Genomic DNA, 24,785 nt, shown 5'->3' with positions numbered 1-24,785 from the left:
GATGACCTCTGCTTTCCTGTGTCTGAGTCAGCAAGGTGCTGGGGGGCTGGGCTCTGCCCTTTCCGGTGAGGCGAGGGTGCCTTCTTGAAGTATGCTGTCTCCTGCCCCAGAGGAGCCGCTGCTGCTGGCCGAACTGAAGCCCGGGCGCCCCCACCAGTTTGATTGGAAGTCGAGCTGTGAAACGTGGAGCGTTGCCTTCTCCCCAGATGGTTCCTGGTTCGCCTGGTCTCAAGGACACTGCATTGTGAAGCTGATCCCCTGGCCTCTGGAGGAGCAGTTGTAAGTTCTTTCACACCCAAAGGAATGAAGATGTCCTGGGAACTTTCCCAAACGACTTCCTGCCCAAGAGCAGGAGAGGGAAGGTGGCCGAACAGTTCAGAAATTGATCATCGGGGTTTCCAGGGTCCTTCGTCCTGTACCTGTGAAACCTCATTCTGTTGATAGCCCCAAGTGTTTTTTTAAACAGCTTTATTGAGGTATAATTTACATACTATACAATTTTCCCATTTAAAGTGTACAGTTAAGTGACTTCAGTATATTTACAGAGTTGTGCATCCATCATCATGACCAATCTTAGAACGTTTTTGTCACCCCCAAAAGAAACCCATCATTCTTTAATACCTTTCTCCTCTCCAGCCCTGACCAGCTTCTAATCTGCTTTCTGTCTTTAAAGATTTGCCTATTCTAGGCATTTCATATGAATCGAATCATACATTATGTCATCTTCTGACTGGCTTCTTTCACTTAGGTACTATTTTCATGATTATCTGTGTTTTAGCATGGTCCATGACTTAATTTCCCAAATGATATTCCTTTTTATGGAGACATAACATTTTGTTTTATAAATTTATCAGCTGGTGAGCATTTAGGTTGTTTTCACTTTCTGTCTATAAAAAATAACGCTTCTGCGAACACTTCCACACTGGTTCTTGTGTGGATATGTTTTCGTATCTTGTGTGGATGTATGTTTTCCTATACATTTAACCATTTGAGGGCGTGTCAGGCTGTTTTCCAGAGTGGTTGCACCATTGTATAATCCCAGCAGCAGTGTTGGAGATTCCCAGACTTTTCCACAACCTCACCAACACTTGCAGGATAGCCATCGGAGTGGGTGTGAAGTGGCATCTCATTGTGGCTTTGATTTGCATTTCCCTATTGACTGCTGATGTTGTGCCTCCCGGCCCCCCGCCCCCTCTCCCCACACCATGTGCTTACTGGCCCTTTGCTTATCTTTTTGGGAGAAATGTCTATTCAGATCCTTGGGCCATTTTAAAATGGGCTAGTTGCATTTTTTGTTATCAACCAAGTTGTTTCTGATATTAACTAGCTTTTCTTTCTCTGCGCTGGACAAGTCTCAGTGTTTGAAGGCTGTGAGCTCCCAGTCAGATGGGAGCATCTGCATTTTTTTCATTTGTCCCAGGGCAACTCTATGTCTGTATTTATTGATTCAGCCAGCATTTTTTGCACGTCTCCCTTGCCTGACCAGGAGCCAAGGGCTGAGAATTCTGAAATATATTAAACATGGCCCCTGCTCTTGAAGGTCTCATTTGTTTCGCTTTAAGCATTTTATAAGTAGCTTATTAAAGGTTTTCATAAGTCCGGTCTGAAGCTTGTTGCCTTGATAATAGGTAATGATGATGCAAGTTTGCTGAGATGAGTACTGTGCGTGCTGCAGGGGTTGAGGAGTGTACATCTGCGCATTTTCTGGAAGGAAGGCCATTTCAACGATCTTAAAACTGCTCTTCCTGCAATCAAAAAAATCTCAGAAATGAGGTCATCTATTTATTTGTTTTTTTAAAAAATTTTATTGGCATATAGTTATCTACAATCTTGTATTATTTTCTGCTGTTCAGCAAAGTGAATCAGTTATATATACACATTTAGCCTCTCTTTTTTAGATTTATTTCCCATATAGGTTATTATGGAATATTGAATAGAGTTCTCTGTGCTGTATAGTTGGTCCTTATTCATTATCTATTTTATATATAGTAATGCGTATTTGTCAATCCCAGTCTCCTAATTTATCCCACCCCTTTTTTCCCGTAACCATAACATTATTTTCTACATGTGCTACTCTGTTTCTGTTTTGTAAAATAAGTACATTTGTAGCTTTTTTTTTAGATTCTACATATAAGTGCTATACTGTGTTATTTGTTTTTCTCTAACTTACTTCACTCAGTAGTTCAGCCTCTAGGTTCCCCCATGTTGCTATAAATGGGAGGTCATGTATTACATACACTGCTTTTCAACATGAAATTAATCATATGATAGTTAAAAATCAGAAATAGCTTAAAAACTGGGAACAAGAACAGTTAAGGAGAAATTATGGCATTGCCATCTGATATTTTTGCAGCCATCAAAGATTGCAGTATAGGCTTTTTTCTTAAATGTTTATTTACAGTTGCGTTTGGTCTTCATTGCTGTGCAAACTTTTCGCTGGCTGTGGCGAGCAGGGGCTCCTCTGTAGCTGTGGTTCGAGGGCTCCTCGTTACTGTGGCTTCTGTTGCAGAGCACAGGCTCTCGGTTGCTTTGGCTTCAGTAGTTGCCACACGGTGGGCTCAGTAGTCGCAGTGCCTGGGCTCTAGAGCACAGGCTCAATAGTTGCTCCACAGCATGTGGGATCTTACTGGATCAGGAATCATACCCGTGTCTCCTGCACTGGCAGGGGGACTTTTTACCACTGAGCCACCAGGGAAGCCCTGGGGTTTGTTTTTTTTTAATCACATTTTTCAGTTCCTTCTATACTCGTTTAATGAAAATGTTAAGATCATTCATTATTTATTAATCCCCCAGTCTAAATGCAAGGGATTCAGCTTCGTATCCAGACTTGGGTATGACGTAGATTTAGTCTGAAAAATATTTTTTAAAAAAGCATAAAGTGGAAAATCTGTTACTTCCTTGAAAATCACTTCTGTATTCAAATATATATATATATTCAGTTCAGTTCAGTCGCTCAGTTGTGTCCAACTCTTTGTGACCCCATGAATCGCAGCACGCCAGGCCTCCCTGTCCATCACCATCTCCCGGAGTTCACTCAGACTCACGTCCATCGAGTCCGTGATGCCATCCAGCCATGTCATCCTCTGTCGTCCCCTTCTCCTCCTGCCCCCAATCCCTCCAAGCATCAGAGTCTTTTCCAATGAGTCAGATCTTTGCATGAGGTGGCCAAAGTACTGGAGCTTCAGCTTTAGCATCATTCCTTCCAAAGAAATCCCAGGGTTGATCTCCTAGACATAATATGTCTTTCCCATATTAATTAAGGAAAATAGAAATTTGAGCATTAACCCTTTTTGTGCATCTTTTGTTTAATATAATGAAGGGAACATGTTTAGCATGTTAAATGGCATGTTACTTATTTTAGGGAAAAACCATATATTTTGAAGAGTAATAACTTGAGGAAATATTTACAGTACAAGGCTTACTCAGAAAAGCAAGCTATGAAACTCTGTGCAGTACGATCCCAAATTTGTTTTTGAAAAACATGTATATACATAAATAAAAATTCATGGTACAGTGTTTACTGTGGTTAGAGTGGTGTTCAATTCAGTCGCTCAGTCATGTCTGACTCTTTGCGACCCCATGGACTGTAGCACACCAGGCTTCCCTGTCCTTCACCATCTCCCGGAGTTTGCTCAAACTCGTGTCCATCAAGTCAGTGATGCCATCCAACTATCTCATCCTCTGTTGTCCTCTTCTTCTCCCACCTTCAATCCTTCCCAGCATCAAGGTCTTTTCCAGTGAGTCAGTTCTTTGTATCAGGTGGCCAAGGTGTTGGAGTTTTAGCTTCAGCATCAGTCTTTCCAGTGAATATTCAGGGCCGATTTCCTTTAGGATGAACTGGTTGGATCTCCTTGCAATCCAAGGGACTCTCAAGAGTCTTCTCCAACACCATAGTTCAAAAGCATCAATTCTCAGTGCTCAGCTTTCTTTATAATCCAACCCTCACATTCATACATGACTACTAGAAAAACCATAGCTTTGACTAGATGGATCTTTGTCATTAGGATCTGGGTAATTTTTATAATTTTCTCATCTCCAAAATTTCCCCATTTTCCACTATTATTTTTATAGTTTGAAATAATTGTTATTTTAAAAGTTCTTTAAAAGAGAAGATCTGAGTCCTTTATATTCTTATTAGGATTGTTACACACAAGAAATCATACAGTGCTTTCAAGATTGAGCAAATAATTGATATTAATGAAATAATGTACTACTTTTAGAAATAACATTTTCAGACACTTTAATTTTGATGAATTTAAGTTCTAATGACTCTACCCTGGCCCCGAGCTACCCCCTACCTTCCATGTGGCTCACCCTTTGAATTCATTGCAGACTCTGAAGTCCAAGGCATTTGCTGGACACTAGGCTAGGACACCCAAGACTTGGCTCTGATTCTGCCTCTGATTTTGTGGCCCTGGGAAAGTTATCTCTATCCCACATATGGAGATTTTAAAATCTTGTTCCAGAAAGAAAAACTATGATGTTAAAATGAATTGAAATATAAATGTGCCTTAATTCATTTGGACTAAAGTAGCTACAGATGTATCTCTTATTTCAAATACAGAAGTTAGGATTATATAAAAGAAATAAAAGGTAACTTTGGAGGTTCCAAGCTGTCCTGCAGAGCTGTCGCATGGCCAGCTTGGGCTCCCAAGTCAGAGCAGGTCTTTGACGTGCATGTGTAGGCCTGTCTGGGGCCACGTGTGCACCAGGCAGCCTTCACTGAAAAGACGTTCACTGTCGTATTCAGGTGTTCTGTCAGAATGACAAATTTTCCGAGCACATTTGGCCATTTAGACCAGGAGTCAGCAAACTTTTTCTTTAAAGGCCCAGATAGTAAATATTTTGGCTTTGGGGCATATGTCTCCATCAGGACAAGTCAGCTCTGCTGCTAGAGTGTCTAAGCGACCCTTGATGAGATGCAGGCAAACAAGCAGACTTCGTGTGCAAAACAGACTGCCCACCTGGGCACTCCCTGCCAGCCTCTGCTATGGAATAATAGAGTTTCCAGAGCTGAAAGAACCTACACTGGCCTCAGTCTCTTGCTGCCAGTTTTGTAGGTGAACTTGGTTAAAATCTTTAATATATTTCAACCACGTGATTGACAAAAGCGTGATTTACCTAATTTTTGGGGAACAAATGTAATACAGAAAGAGGTTCAGCTGCATGTACGTCGACTATAGGATTCTTCATGGAAATGAGTTGCAGCTTTATCATCACCGTTCCTTCAGCTTGATAAACCCGAGAGTGTGATCAGAGTCTAGAAAAGCAGGACTGAGTACTTGCACTGACAAAGTATACCACAGGCCAGAAACTGCGTTTGCAGGCTGAACTGCAGGGCAGTTTAATTGCTTGTTCCTTTGAGAGGTATGTGCGGCAGAGTGTGGGCAGGGCCCTGTTTCTTAGGGACAGAGTCTTATTTAGCTTGTCTAGGCCTGTGTTTCAGCATAAGTAGAAGGTAAAAGGCAAGGCTTGCGCTACAAGATCTTTGAGGTCAGCGTACCTCTGAACAGCTCTGAGTTGTTTCCTTGATGCCCTGCTGGTTGGTTCCTGGGCTGGAAGAGTCATCAGAAAAGAAATGAAAGAGCCTCACTCATGGATCAGAGCAAAGTGAGGGAAGGTGGAAATCATGTGTACTGAGCAAACTGTTGGCCAGAAAGGGGTTTACTTTCTGCTCTTAGGGTGCTTTCTAAGCCAGAGATAAAGGAGTGTTATGAGGCAGAAGAGTAGCAAATGTGTAATCAGGCTCTAAGTTCTGTCCTAGTTCTAGACCTACAGCATGCTTTCTTTCTCATGAGGAACACTGAATGTCTCTCTCCTTCCATGCACCAAAACCTGGGAGAACTTTCCAAAGAAGAGAATGACTCCCTGGAGCATCTGTGACCTAGTTCTCTCCCACAAGGCAGGTCACGTCACTGCAGGGCTGTCAGAAGTGGAATGAGCCACGGCCAATGAAGTCCCTGTTACAAGCATTCTAAAAAGAAACAGGAAGAAAAGTCATGCTGCTGCTGCTGCTAAGTCACTTCAGTCGTGTCCGACTCTGTGTGACCCCATAGATGGCAGCCCACCAGGCTCCCCTGTCCCTGGGATTCTCCAGGCAAGAACACTGGAGTGGGTTGCTATTTCCTTCTCCAATGCACGAAAGTGAAAAGTTAAAGTGAAGTCGCTCAGTTGTGTCTGACTCTTCGCGACCCCATGGACTGCAGCCTACCAGGCTCCTCCGCCCATGGGATTTTCCAGGCAAGAGTACTGGAGTGCATTGCCGTTGGCCTTCTCCAAAAGTCATGCTAGAATTCACCAAAGTTGTTTCTAGGACTTCAAAGGCTTAGATGGCCCAGAGTGAAAGGTTGGTTGACTTGGTGGCAGTTTCAGATTCATTAAGAACTCTTCTGCTTTCCCTAGCATCCCTAAAGGGTTTGAAGCCAAAAGTCGAAGCAGCAAAAATGAGACAAAAGGGCGAGGCAGCCCAAAGGAGAAGACACTGGACTGTGGGCAGATTGTCTGGGGCTTGGCCTTCAGCCCATGGCCTTCTCCACCCAGCAAGAAACTCTGGGCTCGCCACCATCCACAGGTGCCAGACGTCTCTTGCCTGATCCTTGCTACTGGGCTCAACGATGGGCAGATCAAGATTTGGGAGGTACAGACAGGTAGGTCATTTCTGGCTGGGATCAAGGCCCCTAGGGCTCGCTTGTGCATTCTGATCAGGGACGGCCTGTTGACTGAGGGGTGTGGCTGTGACCTGAGGACCAGGGCTTCGTCTCCCCCTGACTTAGTGCCCCGCTCTCTCACTCTAGGGCTCCTGCTTTTGAATCTTTCCGGCCATCAGGATGTCGTGAGAGATCTCAGCTTCACACCCAGTGGCAGTTTGATTTTGGTTTCTGCATCTCGGGATAAGACTCTTCGCATTTGGGACCTGAATAAACATGGTATGGAGGTGAAGGGATGACTTGGAAGCTGCCATATACTCTTTATTTGCCCCTCTCTCTGCTTGACCAGTGTCATTTTATCCAGAACAGTGTTTCTTAACCTTTTTTCCATTAGTGCCTCCTAAGGAGACTTTTTAGACATACTTTTCCTAGTCACCACCCCCACCCCCCGACTACCTGGGAGATTTTCATACCAGAGATACAGAGATACACTGTGTCTCTTCAAGTGCTGAATGCTTATCTATGCTTTGTACATAAAAAAGGTAAGATTTTTCTGACCATCAAGAACCAGTTTTCATCCCTGATGAAAATACATGGTATATCATAGCTTTTCTCAGCTCTGGCACTCTTGCACTTTGGGCTAGATAATTCTTTCTTATGAGCCAACCTTTGGGTTTTTGATTGTGGAGCAGTATACTTCTCATACCCATGAGATGCCAGTAGCACCTTCTCCAGTGATAACAACCAAAAATGTCTCCAGACATTGCCTGGTTTCCACATGGAGGGCCACAGTCTCCCTGGGTTGAGAACCAGTGATTGAGAAGAAATCATCCATGTTGGGTACTTCCTGTTAGAATCTAGGTTAGAAGAATTCTCTCAGGCTAGGGGTGGGGCGGAGCAGGGTGTTCATTTTTCCTTTAAGCAGAACAGTATCCAGGAGTGGCCTGAGGAATTCCATTCATCTCTGGTGTTGATCCTTAGCTGCAATGGTGACACAGGGAAGAGGAATTTATTTCCAGGATGTTTCTCCCTCATGTGGGCAGGGACATGGGTGTGGAGGGAGGTGGCAGAAAGAGGAAGTGGCGTCGTGACTGTTCCAGCTCCAGCTTACCTGCCCCTTTCCTCTCAGAAACAAGCCTGCTAGCTTGTCAGACAACTAAGGAGGTGCTTGTGGTGGCCTTACCTGGAGGCATCTCATCACCCAGAGAGCCCTGGAACCTTTTCTGCCTGTTGCTGTGGAGCTCGTAGTTGCGTGGTCTGAGACGGGCCTGCAGACTGGGAGGACTGCTCAGAGGCAACACCATTTGTAATGTGTGTCCGCAGGCAGCTTGCCACCAGCAAGGAGGGGAAGGGACCGAGAGGGGACAGAATGGCCTTGGCCAACTACTAGGGCCTTTCAAGGAGAGAAGGGCTAGAGTTGTGTCCCTAGGTACCAGGCCCTGCCTTGCTACCCTGCCTTGATATAGTCACTCACACCTACCCGGGGGCAGGTGCACTTCTTACAACTAAAGAAACCATGACCGACTTAAAAAAAATTTATTTCCAATATATACTCACACATACACATAACTCATAAATGCATATATATGACCATAGACATTCCCCGCCTTTGTTGGGGTTTCTCCCCCTAAGCAGTCTCGCCTCCCCTCAACTGTATTCCTCCATAGCCCCCCCTGTAGTGCTGTCACCCGTGCTAAGAGCCTTCCATGCTTCCTTCCATGCTTTTCCCTATACTTACATAATCTATTCAGACACTCACGTTTCCATTTATGGATTTGGGGGTCATTGTCTCACAAAAATGGAATCTCGTTTTTTACATTTTTTTTGCTTCTTGCTCTTTTTTTTTAATTAAACACTCCATAGAAAATCTAGTTCCTTAATTTCATGTGACTTAACAGGTGAAATACTACCCTTTATCCATCGATTCCTCTGTTGATGGGCATTTGATTTTTTCCCAAAATGGAGACCTGGAGAGATGAAATGAGTGTCCCAGCATAATGCACTGAGTAGGCAGTGGAGCCAGGGTTCAAGCCCAAGTTTGCCTGCCTCAGAGCACGTGGCCCTAATGACCCTGCACCACTGCCCATCCATTCATCCTGGTGAGGTGTGGAGAGTGGGGTCCTGTGACTGGGGGATACCATTACAGAGCATGAATGACAGAGAATTGAAGGTCTCAAATTTGAGAGGATGCTTCAGAGTAATCCAGGTGGTTGGAGGACCTGAAAAGAATAGTCTGCTCTAAAAGGAATGTGTCCAATCTAATCTGTGGCCAGCCCTTATCCCATTGACCTTGTGGATTTTGGTGAAGCCGTTGGTGATGATTTCCCTTGGGCACTGTAATGTCACGTTAATAGGTTTCAGGCATTTAAATGACAAGTCTTGTCATACGTCTCTGCATTAAAAAAGGAGCCCAAATCTAGAAAGATGGTACTGATAAAACCTATTTGCAGGGCAGCAGTGGATATGTAGACAGAGAACAGACTTGTGAACACAGTGGGGGAGGAGAGGATGGGATGAATGGACAGAGTAACATGGAAACAGATACACTACCATATGTAGAAGAGATAGCCAGTGGAAATTTTCTGTATGACTCAGGGAGCTCAAACCTATGCTCTGTGACAACCCAGAGTGGGTGGGATGCGGTGGGAGGGAGGGGATACACAATAGGGAGGGGATGTATATATACCTATGGCAGATTTATGTCGATGTATGGCAGAAACCAACACAATATTATAAAGCAACTGTCTTCCAAATAAAAATAAAAACGGGGGAGTGTGGGCTCAGCTGCTGGAGAACCACTGGATATAGCAGGTAGGGGGGCCACCACCGCTGGTTTTTGGGCTTCCTGCTTTGTGGTTCTGGGAGTTGGCTAACTGTGTGCTCCCCCTTCTCTCCCAGGTAAACAGATCCAGGTGTTATCGGGCCACCTGCAGTGGGTTTACTGCTGCTCCATCTCACCAGACTGCAGCATGCTATGTTCCGCGGCCGGAGAAAAATCGGTGAGTCTCAAACTAGGGGTGCCCTTTGCTGTGTTGCTTCAGTTCCATGAGACGTGGAGGCCTGTGTGTGAGAGGGTAAGCGAGCCAGTGTCCTTGAAGCTCGCCTGCAGATCCACCCCAGCGGGAGCCATGCTGCCCGCTGAGGCCCCTCCTGCACGCCTGCCTTCTGATTTGCACTGTGACATGGACCCGCTCCATCACTGGAGGGCCGTTTGCCTTCACAAGATGGAAAAGTGGTGCTTTTAAAATGTCTTTCCCCCTCAGAGTCTAAGATTTTAAAAGTTGCAACCCACACTTGGATCCATATTTCCTTCGAACCATCTAATCTGAATCCATCTGATTAGGATTTCCATTTCAAATCATAAAACATAGAGAACCTTCTTGAACTTTGTCCTGAAATCCTATCTATTATAGGAAAAGTACTGGAAACCCAGGAACAGTTTGGAAACCGTTTGAGTTTTGTATCTGCATTGGGCTGTTGGTTGCTATGACTGACTTGGGAAAGTTAGAGAGTCCACTATTTGGTATGGCCTAGGAGGTTAATCATTGATTTGAGGTTTGGAACTAGGTGAAAACGAGAGTTTTCTTAAAGGAAAGAAAAAAGATTATTCTTTTAATGATTCTGAGAAGTTTTAAGTTAATGAGCTAGGTCAAACCTACAGCTCTGGGGCAGATTTCTGTGGTCCTATAAACCAAAGGGGAGGGGGTTGTCAGATGGCTCTGTTGGGTACCCTGGAATTCACCTCTGACCCCTGTTTTTGGTTTTAAGTGAAAGGGCAAGAGAGCCACTGGCTTAGGTCTTCAGCATGCATTGCCCTACTTGCTAAGAGAGCTCAGAAGCAGAACCCAGATCCCTCCCCTGAGCCATGTTGGCGGCCATCTTCCTGAGGTCAGTCAATTGATCTCCCTTAAAGTAAGCGTCTTGAGCATGTCCCTTGCTTAGGCGCCTCAAGAATTCAGACCCGTCACTTTATTTAAGCTCCGATGACACGCTCTGGAAGAAACGTAGAAGAGCGGGTAGAGAGCTTGGCTTCCCCTGGCTGTAGAGCCGGGAGAGGCAGGGCTGTACCTTCCCCTCACTCGTCGTGTCCTGAGTGCTGTCTCCACCCTGACCAGGCACCTGCTCTTCCCATAGGTCTTTCTGTGGAGCATGCGTTCCTACACGTTAATCCGGAAGCTGGAGGGCCACCAGAGCAGCGTGGTGTCTTGTGACTTCTCCCCTGACTCTGCCTTGCTCGTCACGGCTTCTTATGACACCAATGTGATCATGTGGGACCCCTACACCGGCGAGCGGCTGCGATCACTCCAGTAAGGACCGCTCCCCTGCTTCAGCTTCCTGGTGGGGTGAGCGATGAGAAACCTATCTTGGTGCCGGATGCAGTGTGGTCCTGCCTGTTCTAAGGCACTGGTGTGCAGCAGTGTTTGTCAGTGGCATTCTCAAATGAGCCCCCAGTGCCTTCAAGTCTCCTGTGATCAGAGGCTCACTGTATTGCTTGGATTCAGCATTACGAAACCTCACAGTGACTCTCTCTTTCCATTTACTAATAACTGTAGTAACAGGTTCAGAATGATCCTCTTATCGAAACTGTTATTTCCAAAGTGAGTTTTCATGTTCTCACCAACTTGGTCTCCTTTCCCCCTTTGTCTCTGTTGTTTTCTGAAGCAAATAATAGGTAGTCCTATAATTATCATGTATCTTAGCCTAAAAAAGACTTTCAGTTTGTACTGGGGCATTAAAGTGAGGGCTGACCTACTTTGCATAAGGAAATTAGCACAGGGAGTGTTGGTAACTCTTCAGCCCTCTCCATGAGACACTGGAGCTATGAAATGCACTTGTTGCCAGGTGTCTTTTACCCAGTCTGCAAATCCCCAGGTTTTCCACATAGGGTCTAAGACATGTCTGGAACCTCTTCATGGCTGAGGCAGTTTGGCCTCCTGCCTGGGGACGAACACTGAAGGGTGCAGGGTGGCCGCAACTCCAGGCCCACCTACTGTCCTGTGTCCTCCTCAGCCACACCCAGCTCAACCCCCCCATGGATGACAGCGACGTCCACATCAGCTCCCTGAGATCTGTGTGCTTCTCCCCCGAAGGCTTGTACCTCGCCACAGTGGCAGATGACAGGTAATGAAGAGAAACCTCTTTATGCAGCCTCAGAGCCAAGTGCTTGAAAGGACTTGTACCATCACCTTCAGGGTCTGACCTCAGGCCTACTGACGCGTCCCATTCTCCTCCAGGCTCCTCAGGATCTGGGCCCTGGAACTGAAGACTCCGATTGCGTTTGCTCCTATGACCAATGGTCTTTGCTGCACATTTTTTCCACATGGTGGAGTTATTGCCACAGGGTATGTATCTGTTAGTTGAACAGATGGGTGGCGATTTCTGCTGAGTATTCCATGCAGCTTTTTAAGGAAAGAAAGCATCTAGAATTTTCTTGCTTATGAGGACGGCTTTAAGGAAATCTGAGACTACATAAAATTTTAATATTCACTTCTGCCAGTGTAGTTTATCATTCACTTTTAATATTTAACCTAAATGTAATGAAAGATCTACAATTCATGCTACCAAACAGGCCAAGTCTGCAAGGAAACAGAAATTAAGATGATGCAGAATTTATATGGAAACCATTTTGGGCAGAGACCACCTTACAGGGAACATCTATAATTCAGTAAGTGGTACTCTGCCCCATTACATTTGAAGCCATAGTATGATTTATAAAGGCCTGCACTCCCAGAGATAGCACTTTGGACTCAAAGGTGTCTAGAGTTCTCGTAATGCTTTCAGCAGCCTTAATTATTCAGCACCACAGCCTTTACATGTATTTCCAAGGTCCAGGTTGCATTTCACTCTCTGCAGTCTCCTGCAAGTCAGTAGAAATGTTAATAATCACAGTGAAAAGACATTTCCTAGGTCTGTCTTTTGTTTCATTTCAGGACAAGGGATGGCCACGTCCAGTTCTGGACGGCTCCTCGGGTCCTGTCATCACTGAAGCACTTATGCCGGAAAGCCCTTCGAAGTTTCCTCACGACATACCAAGTGCTAGCACTGCCAATCCCCAAGAAAATGAAAGAGTTCCTCACGTACAGGACTTTCTAACCCAGTCTCCATAGTCTTACTTGTTTTCTTTGTAGCAGGATAAATCTTCCTGACAAAGGAGTAGGTGGAATAATGGGCCAAACATCTGGCCTTGGGTTGAAATACAATTTCTGTTTGGGAAGCTATGAACAGAATGTAGCAAAGCCAGATTCCAGTGGACCCGCCGGGGTCTCTTCCCCAGGACACACGAGTGTCAGTCTTAGAAGAGGAACAGAATGATGGAGCCTGAGCTTTACCTTCAGTCCACTTATGCACAGCAGTGCTGGGCCCTCTGGTCATTTTGATTCCAAGTGCAGTTGTTTTACTGAGAGGAGCGCCTGGGCCTCACGCCTCTGTGGCAGCAGGAAAGTTCCCACTCCCTTGATTGGAGTGTGGCTTCTGCTAAGTGTCTTGTCACTGATCCAGATGCAGAAGAGGCCTTGGTGAAGTTCTGTCCTGCTGGTCAGAGCAGCTCTGATGTGAGTGAGCAAGGGCTTTCCTTCCCCCCGTTTCTCTCTGGCCCACAGGACAGGTGTCATCAAGATGTCTGGTGGGAGGCATTATCAGCTCAAGTCCAGGTGACTCAAGAGGCCGTGCTCCTGATAGACAGTAGATTTGGCTTTTTTTAAAAAATAATGGTGTGCATGTGCTGGAGGCGACAGATTTGTGTCAGGTTACGCAGAACGTATTCAACTGCATGACTGTTGCAGTGGCTGCTGAGTTATCTGTCAGTTGTTTGCCAGTTAGCATATATTTATATTTCCTCAACAGATGTTAAGGTACAGCTGTGTTTTTCTCAATGGTATCTAAAAACCATAGTACTCAATTCCAACAGTTGTGAAGATGTCTCTTCTTAATTGTGTGAAGAATTGGTGTCATTTCAGCTGATTTTCTTCTGTACGAGATCTGACTTGACTGCTTCAACTCATTGGACTCATCAGCCAGTCTCAACTCTGCCCCTAAACACAACTAGCTCCTTAAAAGTACTGTTCTCCTTCAGTGGTGTATAGTTATCTAATCAAGCCACCTCATTCAAACAAAATCTGCCTTTGGAAAATTTAATATATTTTAAATTATTTTAAAAGAAATGCAACATCTTATCCTTTGGCTTTCTTACTAGGTACTTGGTGGAGGCCTGTGTATTATGAAAAAAACATGTTGGAAAGGTAGAGGAGCCTCTCCTCTGTTGCCTTTGTTGCTGAAAGAAAAACATTTGTTTTCAAGATGAGAGGCTTTCATTGAAGGAAAAAAGGTAGAACGCTTTTGGCTCGCCGTTTCATTTTTTCCATTAAGGAAAACACAAAAAATCACCTTTTAAAACAAGTAAGTACAAGGCAGCTGGGAATAGATTGGGCAACATTTAGATTTCATGTTCATCTTGAAATATCAAACGGTGTAGTCTGAGAGGCCCTGGGCAGCTTCCTTGAGACAATCTCCCACCCCCACCCCTAGGCCATTAGCTTCAGACGAGGCCCACATGAGTGATGGGTGTAACCAACTTCTCCCTTTTGACGGTATAAGAATTAGACACCTTTATAAAGAACAGCCTCCAAAGAAAGTTAATTCTGTGATAATCAGGGTCAGAGGCGGCTTTTTCATATAAATGCAAGTCAAACAAGGCAGCCTCTGTATAGCTGGCTAAGGAAAGAGGAGTCACTTAAACAGTAAGTAAGCTGCTTTATTTTTACTGTGCACAACCCTGTCACAGATGTAGCACAAATGCTTGCAGATAAACTGTCTTCTATTTAAATACAAAGAGTTCCAATCCTTTCAGCACTTGCAGGCTTAGTCAGGCTTCATCTCATGTGCCCTGGGTTATACAAGTCAGTGTTGGATGATCTCTGGCCCCAGTGGCATCATTTCAAACGAACGTTTTCTCTCCTGTCCACACTACAGTTAGGAACCAACAAACAATTATTCTACTTCAAGAGCAAAAATAAAAAGGCCAGGTTTTAAAGGAAGAAAATTGAGTTCATTTTATAAAAGCATAATGGCTTGGACCAGAAACCCATTAACACCTATTTAAAGTATACCACAGATTAGATTTACAAATGTGACTTTGGTGATGTTCTTTTTACCTTGTGTTGGAAGATACTTGGGCCGTATTAGATTTGAAAGCCTGATGTTTCAAGTGGGGTACGCCAATTTCCTATCATCCAAGCAACTGAAGAGTAAAAGCCTTAAGGCTAAAAATGGGTTTTGCTTTGTTCCCTTGTAAGACACATATGCATAGTGCAGGAAGAGAGCTGGACATTAAAACTGCTTTGTATAGCCCTGCTCCAAACAGCCACACACATAGTACTTTTTAAATGTCTGCCCATCCATGCCTGGAACAATTTTACACAGTTGAGGGTGACTGTGTAAACACCCAGCCCAGGCAGCTGTTCATTTGTGACACAGTCCCCTGCTCTCCTGTCACTGCTGGGCCTGAGAGTGAGTTGGCAGCGTGTGGTCCCCAGCATCTAGGCCTCAGTGACAATCAGGTCTCTGGTGACTTGAAAAGCGGCAATGAGGGAACTCAGCTGAATCTTCTCACTGGTGCCAACAGAAAGTCTGTACCTAAAAGAAAGCAAACCGAAGTAAGAGAATAGCACTGCCTTTTGACCAAAGAACAATAGCAATCAGACCTAAAGTCGGCTGCAGGACTGGAAGGAGGGAATGGAAAGTCATCCCAGGCAGCAGTCTTGTCCCAGACAGTTTATTTGCTGCCTCAAATACTCATTCATAAATCTGATTCAGACTACAAAGGAAAAATTTTTTTAAAAATTGTTGCCAGTAGCGGTGATCTGAACTGAACTTTGTTCAAGCTCTTTGTGAATATGCAAAATGCATGTGACTAGGGATTATTTCTTCACCTACAAAATGCATTGAGAGGGATTTTAATTAAGTTTCCTTCCTCCTAATTCACTGGGAAGTCTGGTTTGCCGTATCTGTGGTTCTGTGGTCTAGTCAATAAAGCAAGACACTGGTATTTATCTTGCAACCTTTTCAAGTGCCCAGCTATTGAAAGTGAAACCATGCAATTCACAGTGTAGCAGTAAGAAGTGACCTAATTGGTGCGTGTGAATGCCAGTGATGGTGAATTGGAGTTGGCTGATGTGGATGTCTATTTTGAACCCAGTGCTTTTTGTCTACTCAGATGAGAGCTGCCAGCTTCACTGGGGGCTAATAACTGTGTTTACTGAAGCAGCCAAAGTGGAAAATTGAGTTTATGTTTACTTTCCCTGCAATATGCTTTCGTATGCCAAAATGCCTTAATAACAGCTGGATAGCTGGCTGTCCCCAAACAACCTGGATGTTTGAACTAAAGCAGGCCTCCCAAATAACAAGAGCACATGGAGAACAAGGGTGGACCCGGCCTCTGAGGCTGAAGGAGAGGCCTTTATCTCAAATATGTAACTGAGCTGTACCTGTCCTTGTTTAACCCCTGTGCTTTAAAAAAGCAGCTCCACGCCCTTCCCCCCCGCTTTGTTCAGTAATCCCACCCAAAACTAAACTCCACTATGTATGAATGATTTAGACCAAACCATTGATACTAAACAAGTAGAAATAAAAAACTCAGAACAAAGGGAAAGCAGGAAAACAAAACCGGAAAATAAATACTCACTCAATGTCTGCCATTTTGGTCAATAAATGTATTCGAACTGAAGATGGAAAGTCAACTGGGAGAAAAAAATCAAATGAGTGGGGTCAGTCATTATTTACTGTTAAAAACATCACAGAGGACAAGTATGAGTTTCCACATCAGATAAGACTAATCTCTTGAAGCTATAGATCTTGAGACACCATGCTTCTAGAAGTACAAAGTGTGTAGGTTTTCAAGGTTTTTGTTCTTTTTGAGTCTTTGTAGGGTAGCTAAAAAAATGAGCAGGTTCCAGAGTGATCATAAGAAGGTGGAAGACCCATCCACAATGCTGTTTCAGCCACTGGGTCACTCTTAAGTTACTGTCAAAGCCGAGTTCTCACTTGCTATCTCAATTTTAAAAACGATTGATTTTTAAAGGTCAGTTCATTCTCAGTGTCCACAAAGTGCAGAGCTGGGCCTGAGCCAACCATGTTCTTGGGCAGAATTTCACACACCAGCCAGTGGCTTAGAAAGGAACTGGCAGAACCAGTGTTCATGGACCAGACTGTCCGCAGGTGACTGTGGGTCAGGGAGGAGCTTCTCCATGAGGCTGAACAGACCACTCAGAGCTCAGAGACATAAGTGTCTGGTCCTCCCTCAAAGGGCTAACTGGATTGGCCTGGGGTGGGTAGTATGTGGGCCAGGGTCGAGCAGCAGTTTTCTGTAGAGAACACACGACCAAGTGGGGAACTTAAGGTGGTTTAGGTGAGACCACTCTGGCTGACGTGAAGCTAGATCTTCCTTCTCCCTCTCTTTTTGGGGAAAATACCCTTTTAGAAATACGAATTACAATATCCTACTTATTGCTTTAAAATATGAACCCTTGGAGGAAATAAGTTAGCCTTTCACGAATTTCTTCTTTCCCCCTAGCATTCTAGAGGTCAAGAGTATTTTTAGAACAAGGTTTTAAATAGCAAGATAAAAAATGAGGGACCAGGTTTACACCTCTTCATTCCTGTTTCTTTGTTTCCAAAGTGGACAGTGGAGCTTCAGGTTCCCTCTCCAACCACCCCCAACCCCAAAGCATGCTGCCTTATACACAGCTTCTGAACTGGGGAGGAACATGAGTTACCTCTGTGCACGAACAGGTGTATCTCCGTCAGGATGTCGTGTAACGCCAACCCCTTCAGAGTTTTTAACTCCATGATATCTAGAGAGGAGCAGTTAAGGCAAAGGGACCAAGTTCCAGGACAAACACTGTAGAGAGTGACTTTTGAAAGCAGGGCTTTTCACCCCAACACAGCTGTTGCTTTCCATCTGAAGTGGCATATGTTGGACCCAAATTCTTATTTTTCTGTCTTTTCATCTCCGTCCAATAAGGGTTTTCTGAAAGATAACAGTTGTATCTGTCTAGTAGAGAACAGAACCAAATGCGTTCCCTAAAAGGCTTTACATCACTACACCTAGCTCTTAATTTTACAGGAAAACAAGAGTAACACTGACATCTTGAAAATGACTGCATCTTCCATCCAATGTCTAAGTGCTTCCCTCCCATCTGTGAGTGGAGTGGCTGCAAGCCACACCCAGGTCAGGGCCCTTCAGGAAGAACTCTGTGGCATTAAAGACAAGCACTCATTCCGCCCACAGACATCGTGCTCCATCATGAGCTGAAAGGAGTTCCATGTTCAGACCCTGGACACTTACGCACCGACCGTAGGGCATGAGAAAGGATACTCCTGTAGGCCGTGGTGAAGTCTTGATTCAACATCCAGTCCAGAATGCTGGCGATGTCTGACTTGAGTGGGTGTCCTGTGCAGGTGTAGACGGTGTCCTCTGTGACCTTCCCAAAGGCCATGTTGGTGCTCTGTGCAGACAGAGGGGGAGAATCACCATGGCTGCTGCAGGCGGATCAGGAGGCAGTTTCAGTGGCAGCAATGTGGGGGTGGGGAGGCACCCGGCAGGCTGAACCCTGTACTTCTTACACTGCTAAGATCTGGCCATGTCCGGAGGATGCTGCTGCTTATCAGCTATGTTACTGGTTACTGCTGCAGAGTCCTTCCCTATCTCTCCCTTGTTTGCAACAAATTATTCTTTCAATTAATTGAAACACAAGGGTGGGGTACATCTTTAATATATAACAAGATCAAGTTTTTACCAGTTCTCTTGTATTGTTGCTTATGTCTTTCTTGGAAAACTATTCCAAAGCAACTAGAGATCTGCTTGGAGTAGTGCCATACCTGTAAGATGTTCAGAGCCCTTCGCATGTCTCCACTGGAAAGAGTTATGAGCGCTTTCATCCCATCTTCACTTATATCAACTCTGAAAGGAAACAGGCAGAAGGGATTCAGAGGTCCTGAGAACACAAGTGCTTATGGAGGGAACAAGATGGCCTGGGATGATCAAGGAATTTAAAGAAAAGGGAAGGATAGAGTTAACAATACTCTCCTGATCTACAGACTCCAGAATTCACTGGCTTTTGGGGACACTGGCCTCATGTTGAGTCACAGTCCAGTCCAAGTCTAGAAGGACTCTTATTGGGATCAAGTGTTGCTTAATCAACTGTTGCGCAGGTAGCTTTGAAATCTGTTCTCTGGGAGGATAGGGTCCTGATGAGATCTGCAATTGTAGAGCCAAGGCACCTGTTAACAACAGCAGCGGCTTGGGCTGCTTACTTGCTTGGCATCTGATTACACAGAATGTGATGGCTCAGGACCCTCCCTTCTAGTCAAGAAAGGCTAGAGGCATCTTAGCAGAGGGGACTTGGCAATGTGCAGTTCCCAACAACAAAAGAAGAGCAGGAAGAAGGTGGGACAGCTTCCAGGGGAGAAGGATGGAATCCAGTGAAGAACCAAATGACTTTCATGAAGAATGTCTGTGAGATGCCAGGGCAGCTGACAGACAGGGAGGCTTAACCTGAATGCCAGGTTTCAAGTTCAGTGCCAGGTTTCCTGAATTGTCTACAAACGGTATCACCTTAAAACATACCAGCCAGTAGCCTTACCCAACACTCAGTCTCCCAAGGCCCACCCTTCTTCCCTGCTTTTCAACATACTTCTCTTCTTCTACGACGTGTTCCAGGCGGGGAACCATGAGTTCGGGAGTCAGTGGTCCAAATCGGAATCTTGTACACCGGGACTGCAAGGCGGGAATGATCTTTGACAGATAGTTACAGATGAGGCAAAATCTGGTATTTTCAGTAAACTTCTCAATCACTGGCAAGGGAAAAGAAAACCACCTCACTTCCATTCTGATTCTTCAAGGGACCCAGAAACCCTGCACTTTTCTAGGGTCATGTGAAAGGAACAGAAAACAAGAATGCAGACAAGTGGAGATGCTATGGTAGCGAGAGAGGATGTCCCTGGAGACCAGCCATCCTTTCCTGAGCTGATGAACAGGACAGTACAGAACGCTTCCTCTTCCACGATTGGCCATGATTCTGGCACTGTTGCCATTCTACTCCATTAAGATGTGAAATCCAGTATTCCTTCCCTTTTGCATAAAATTCTACTTGGCAGATGGATGCTGCCCCAACTTTTACTGGGCAGGGGAAGAGGATGGCTTTTTGAAGACTTTCCAATGGACTTTGTCTCAAACTCTTAGAGCATTCGCAAAGCATTAATATGAATTCAGAGATGCCTAAGACATCAGCTTCATTCTGTACCAACATTCTCACGCTGGGATCTGCCCAAACTGACAACAGAACAAGATGCTGCAGAAAGACTGCCAACGCCTTTAGGACCAGAAGATATTCTGTTCTCCTCCTCCTTAAACATGGGCTGGAATCTACTCCTCCCTCAGATTCTTAAAGATTCTCTTCTCTCTTAGCTGTTCACTGCAGAATCTTAATGAGAGAGATTAAGAATGTCCTTGCAAAGAAACTAACTGCACCAGGCCCCTTAAGACTGACAAATTACAGCGTACTCTCCCTTCCCAGCCAAATCATTCTCCCAGCAAGAAGTGAAATCACATCAGCTTTCTGACATGACTGATGCAACTAAATTTCTAGTATTATTTTCCTGGCTCCTTTGTATCTAAGGGTACCAATAGCAGAAAGGCCTATCTAGCAGTTTAGGAATGAACAACTTCCTACCCACTCCCATCCATCAGTACAAATTCCCAACCCTGAAACTGAACCCGGGGGGGAAAGGAGGATAAAACAACAGTGTCTGGTCATTACCTAAGAGTCCCCAAAAGGTTTATGTCTTTAAGTTACTAAAAGAGGTAATACCCCAGTGCAGAGATTTTTGTCTAGATCATCAGATGGGATATGAAGTGAAAGGCATACAGAGATTTGAATGAAAACTGAAAAGAAGCCATGTCCTATCTCATGTCCAAAGATGCTAATTCTCCTCTAGAGCTGTCCTCACCAACACACTGTACATGGCCATACTCCTTACCTCTCCGCAGGGCGTTCTGGGCGTCCTGAGTCATGGCATCGGCCTCATCCAAGATCACTAGTTTAAAGCCTTTCCTAGGAAAACAAGTGGTACTTTCTAAAAGCTTCTGCAATCTCACTGTGACTTCCAGGCCTAAACCTACACCTTCACATTTGTGCCATTGGGCCCTAGCTCATAAAGTTCATTTTTCCTAGAACTCTGACCAAAGCAGACATTTGTGGTCACACAGAGCAAATACCCCACTGCTCCTTCAACTCTTACAGGGAACAGAGGTCTAACTTCTGTGTCAGATTCTGTCCTCTGGCACCTTCCTCGTTCTTCCACCCAGAATCCTATTATCCTAGTGCTGCCTTCTCCCCACCACCTTTACTGTCTTTTCCTCTCTTTTTTCACCACCATCCTAGTTATCCACCCTGATCTCAATTCATTTTTGTTTAAATTCAAACTAGCTCACCCAGTCTCATGATGTAATCAGTTCTCTGTTAACCAATAAAATGAAACTAATGCTGCCCGAGAGTACCTGCAAATAGATTTAGATAGTATTTTCATTTTAGTATTTCTTACCACCATTCCTGTACTTTATGTCTTTCTCATGGCTGCTTTTGACAAAACCTCCCCCCTCTTTTTTTTACACTTTTATAAACTGGCAAAGGAGAGGATTTAAAAAACAACTCACTGATCAAAATCTTTAAGGAGAGAAATTATGCAAAGAATTCTTACTTAAATATTGTCCTTGTGCTAGCAAAGCTCAGGATTGGTCCCCGAACAATATCTATTCCTCGGTCATCTGAAGCATTCAGCTAAATGTGAAAGAAGCCAGAATAAATAGAAAACATATTAGTGTGCTATGAATTAATGTATCTTTTTATCAGTCCTGCTCAGCAAGCTAGGTCTCTAGGTCTAAGGACAGATAAAGAGACGATCATTAAAAAAAAGATAGCAGTTATATTTAAAACAGCTCACTAGATCATTCCACTATATTCTGAAAGGCCAATGACTATCTTTCTTCTCCCTTTTGAGGACAATCACTGACATGCTTTGGAGGAATAATTAATTGGTCTGGTCACAGTGAATAGCACCCCAGGCAGGAGCAGAATGATACTAATTTTAGCTACCACAACCCAGAGCAACCCAGAAGTTAGCAAGTCTTTAATAAACTGAAGTAAGAACAATTAAGAATCTTGGTAGCAGAAAGATTCTAAGATCTATAACAAAAAAAGTAAGTTAAACCATTTTTTTTCTTAACAATAGACAATATTTAAAATTTCATAATCTAAGTGGATCAGTCGTGTCCCAGCAGTAAACAGCACACTCAAATTCGGTAATTTGAAGAGAATTAAATGAAGAGATATTTTAAAAGGTGCTCGTGAGGTGTGGGAGAAACCACAAGAGCTATGCAATACCTTATGGGCTACTGGGGCCCATTACCACTCCCAAGTCTTAAGGGGTTGTTGGGGGAGTGGTGCTGGCTCCTGGGGAATGCTGGGTGCTGTGCCCTGTGGGTGGGGACACTGTCTGTCTGTGGTGACCCGGGGCTGGACCAGGCATCATTTTCCCCCCAACTCCTGGCCAAACCCAATAGGAGCCAGAGGGCAAGGGAGCTTGTCTGCAACACCGCCCAGTCTTCTGGGACAAGAACAGTGTGGAGCAACATGGAGAAGGGCACATGGATACAGCTAGCAACCAAGTGACCCCTGAGTGTTTGAGTAAAAGCTGGCAAAAGCAAACAAAAACACCTGGCCCTACCACTGCCCTCTAGCTACACACAAAATCTCCAGGCAAAAATGTCAATTATAGGAAAAGTGAATTGAAATATTGTATATCTGCTTCTTTCCCAACCACCAGCAGGGCAACTAACTTGGAAAACAAAACTAGCAGAAATAAAAATAAGAAACCAGAGTCCGCTGAAAGTTAAGGGTAATCCTCTCATTTACCTCCAAGACCATGGAGCCAAATTCCTTATCTTTGTACAGCTGTTTAGCACAGGCCAGGATGGTGGATGTCTTTCCTGTCCCTGGAGGACCATACAGAAGGAGGTGCGGCAGGCGGTCCTCACTGATAAACTTCTGAACTGAAGATGGGGGGAGAAAGAGAGATGCTATCAGTCTCAGTCGCCTCATTCACCGTGGGCCAGAGTTGGGCTGAGTCTACTTCACATCTGTGTTCAAATCCAGGGCACGGGCAGGAATGAAACGTCTGAAGGATGCAGCTGTCAGAGCCACATCCCAAAAGCTTAGTCAGATTCTTTAAGGTTATCACAGCAGAGACCACATCCCTAAGCAATGTATCCAGGTTCTTCAACTAGGATACCAGCCACTGACACAGGGATACTTACTAGTACTCAAGATGTCCTGATGAGAAATGAGATCATCCAGTGTCTGTGGCCGGTATTTTTCAACCCTAAAATACAATGTAGCATGTATTACAACATATATAAAGGCCAGAATATTTTGTTAGGTGCAGAAGAGTCCTTTCATACATATCCTAACTAAAAGAGAGATACAAAAACCTCTAACCCAGTGGTTCTCAATTGGGGCAATTTTGTCCTCCAGTGAACTCTTGATAATATCTACAGACTTTTCCCCTGTCAAAACTGGGTGGAAGGTGCTACTGGCATCTAGTAGACAATCATCAGGGAAGTTACTAAACATTATGAAATGCACAGGCTAACCCCTGTGGCCACGCCCCCCCCCCAATATCTGGTTAAAAATGTCAATAATGCTGAAAAACTGCTCTCATTTCACCTTTCCAGCTATCTGCCTATAATCTCAACCTGGATGGGCACCTAACGTTAATCCAAAATTGAACCTGTATCCAAATATAAATTAACAGATGAATGGATCAATAAATGGTGGTATAGCCATACAGTGGAATGTTACTGGCAATAAAAGGACATGAACTGCTGATCTAAGAAGCCAGTCATGAATGGCTACATATTGTATGATTCAAGTTACATGAAATATCCAGAATAGGCAAATTCATAGAGACAGAAAGTAGATGAGTGGTTGCCAGGAGCTGAGGGAGAGGGGAATGGGGAGTGACTGCCAATAGGTATATTGTTTCCATTTGAGGTATATGAAAAACTTTGCAACTAGATAGTGGATGATCACACAACATTCTGAATGCACTACAAAATCGCTACAACTGTAAATTGTATGTTATGTATTTTTACTGTAGTAACAACAAACCGAACTCATTATCTTGAAAACTTTTGAAACGAAACAAGAGCTTTTCAAAATCAAGCCAAATCCTATCAGTCTTTAAAACAACAGTAAGACACAGTTGTGGAAGCAGACTGGCTAAGAATGCAAGCTCTGAATCTGGACCACCTGGGTTCAAATCCAAACCCATTTTCCAACCCTAGACCTTAAGCAAGTCATTTAACCTTTTGGTAAAGCTGGAATAACAGTATCTTCTTCCCAGGGTCTTTGCAAAATTCCAACATCTAATAGGGTGCGTGTAACAAAGTCACTGAAATGTAAGTTAACTAGGAAGTGCTGTCATCATCTTCATCATTATTCTAGCTTAGAATGTGACCAGTAATCGCACCGAGAGAAGAGACTATTTTGGCAAGAGAGAATATTCTGCCACAGAGGCCAAGGCAATGTCAGAAGACATGGGATCGAACCCATGTTGTCACCCAAGTGGGGAAGCCGTTTTCCTCTTCCGCAACAGGAAAGGGGGCCCAGGGTTAGGGGTGAAGGGAGACCTAGCCAGTTATAAATAGAATGGAGCAGGACTGGGGAGTTGAGGGCAGGTGAACTTCTGTGGCTCCACCCCGGCCTCAAGTCCGGGGACTGCGGGGCGAGGTCGGGCTGGAGACTGGCCACTAGTTCACTCGGGCCACCGCCTCCGCGCGCGGCCGATCCCCTTCCCCGCAGCAGCCAGGCCCCCTCCTACCAGGGCAGGTTTCTGATCTTGGCCGCCTCAGGCTGCTGCTGCTTGTGCGCTGAGGTCTCCATAATGATGATGGTGATGATGGTGGCCGGTGGGCTTGTCGCGTTTCCCAGAGGCCCGAACCTCGCCAGCAGCCGCAACCAGACCCCGGGACCCTCGCACTTAGAGTTAGCGCGCAAACTCAACTCTCGCGAGATTTAGCGGCCA

At 44.7% G+C, this 24,785-nt stretch overlaps 2 protein-coding genes across 4 annotated transcripts in view; one reads left to right on the top strand and one right to left on the bottom strand.

The window, feature by feature from the left end:
• The window catches only part of WSB2 (WD repeat and SOCS box containing 2), a 21,754-nt gene extending 6,052 nt beyond the window's left edge, over window positions 1–15,702 (top strand). The window contains exons 2-9 of one of the 2 annotated variants that reach the window (XM_018061223.1): window positions 111–279; window positions 6,403–6,647; window positions 6,795–6,926; window positions 9,546–9,646; window positions 10,782–10,954; window positions 11,658–11,768; window positions 11,882–11,989; window positions 12,578–15,702. In XM_018061223.1, the coding sequence (XP_017916712.1) occupies window positions 111–279; window positions 6,403–6,647; window positions 6,795–6,926; window positions 9,546–9,646; window positions 10,782–10,954; window positions 11,658–11,768; window positions 11,882–11,989; window positions 12,578–12,740 (1,202 nt within the window). In that variant the 3' untranslated portion in view covers window positions 12,741–15,702. Of the gene's footprint in view, window positions 1–76; window positions 280–6,402; window positions 6,648–6,794; window positions 6,927–9,545; window positions 9,647–10,781; window positions 10,955–11,657; window positions 11,769–11,881; window positions 11,990–12,577 lie in introns of those variants that run through there. The other variant, XM_013970610.2, reaches the window with a different exon arrangement.
• On the bottom strand, window positions 14,380–24,785 carry RFC5 (replication factor C subunit 5). 2 transcript variants are annotated; one of them, XM_005691464.3, is made up of 11 exons: window positions 24,582–24,784; window positions 23,017–23,081; window positions 22,616–22,752; window positions 21,402–21,481; window positions 20,682–20,755; window positions 19,337–19,496; window positions 18,522–18,603; window positions 18,019–18,148; window positions 17,417–17,494; window positions 16,327–16,381; window positions 14,380–15,278 (listed from the first exon to the last, which is right to left on the bottom strand). In XM_005691464.3, the coding sequence occupies exons 1-11, from the start codon at window positions 24,641–24,643 to the stop codon at window positions 15,182–15,184; spliced, it is 1,020 nt and encodes a 339-aa protein (XP_005691521.1). In that variant the 5' UTR covers window positions 24,644–24,784; the 3' UTR covers window positions 14,380–15,181. The 2 variants fall into 2 exon arrangements, with proteins under 2 accessions (XP_005691521.1, XP_013826065.1); XM_013970611.2 differs by lacking the exons at window positions 14,380–15,278; window positions 16,327–16,381; window positions 17,417–17,494 and adding an exon at window positions 17,505–17,670 and having other exon boundaries at window positions 17,993–18,148; window positions 24,582–24,785.

Source organism: Capra hircus, chromosome 17 (assembly GCF_001704415.2).
Source record: "Capra hircus breed San Clemente chromosome 17, ASM170441v1, whole genome shotgun sequence".
NCBI classification, from domain to species: Eukaryota; Metazoa; Chordata; class Mammalia; order Artiodactyla; family Bovidae; genus Capra; species Capra hircus.
The sequence above is the reverse complement of the archived record's forward strand: the minus strand, read 5'-3'. Positions and strand labels throughout refer to the sequence as shown.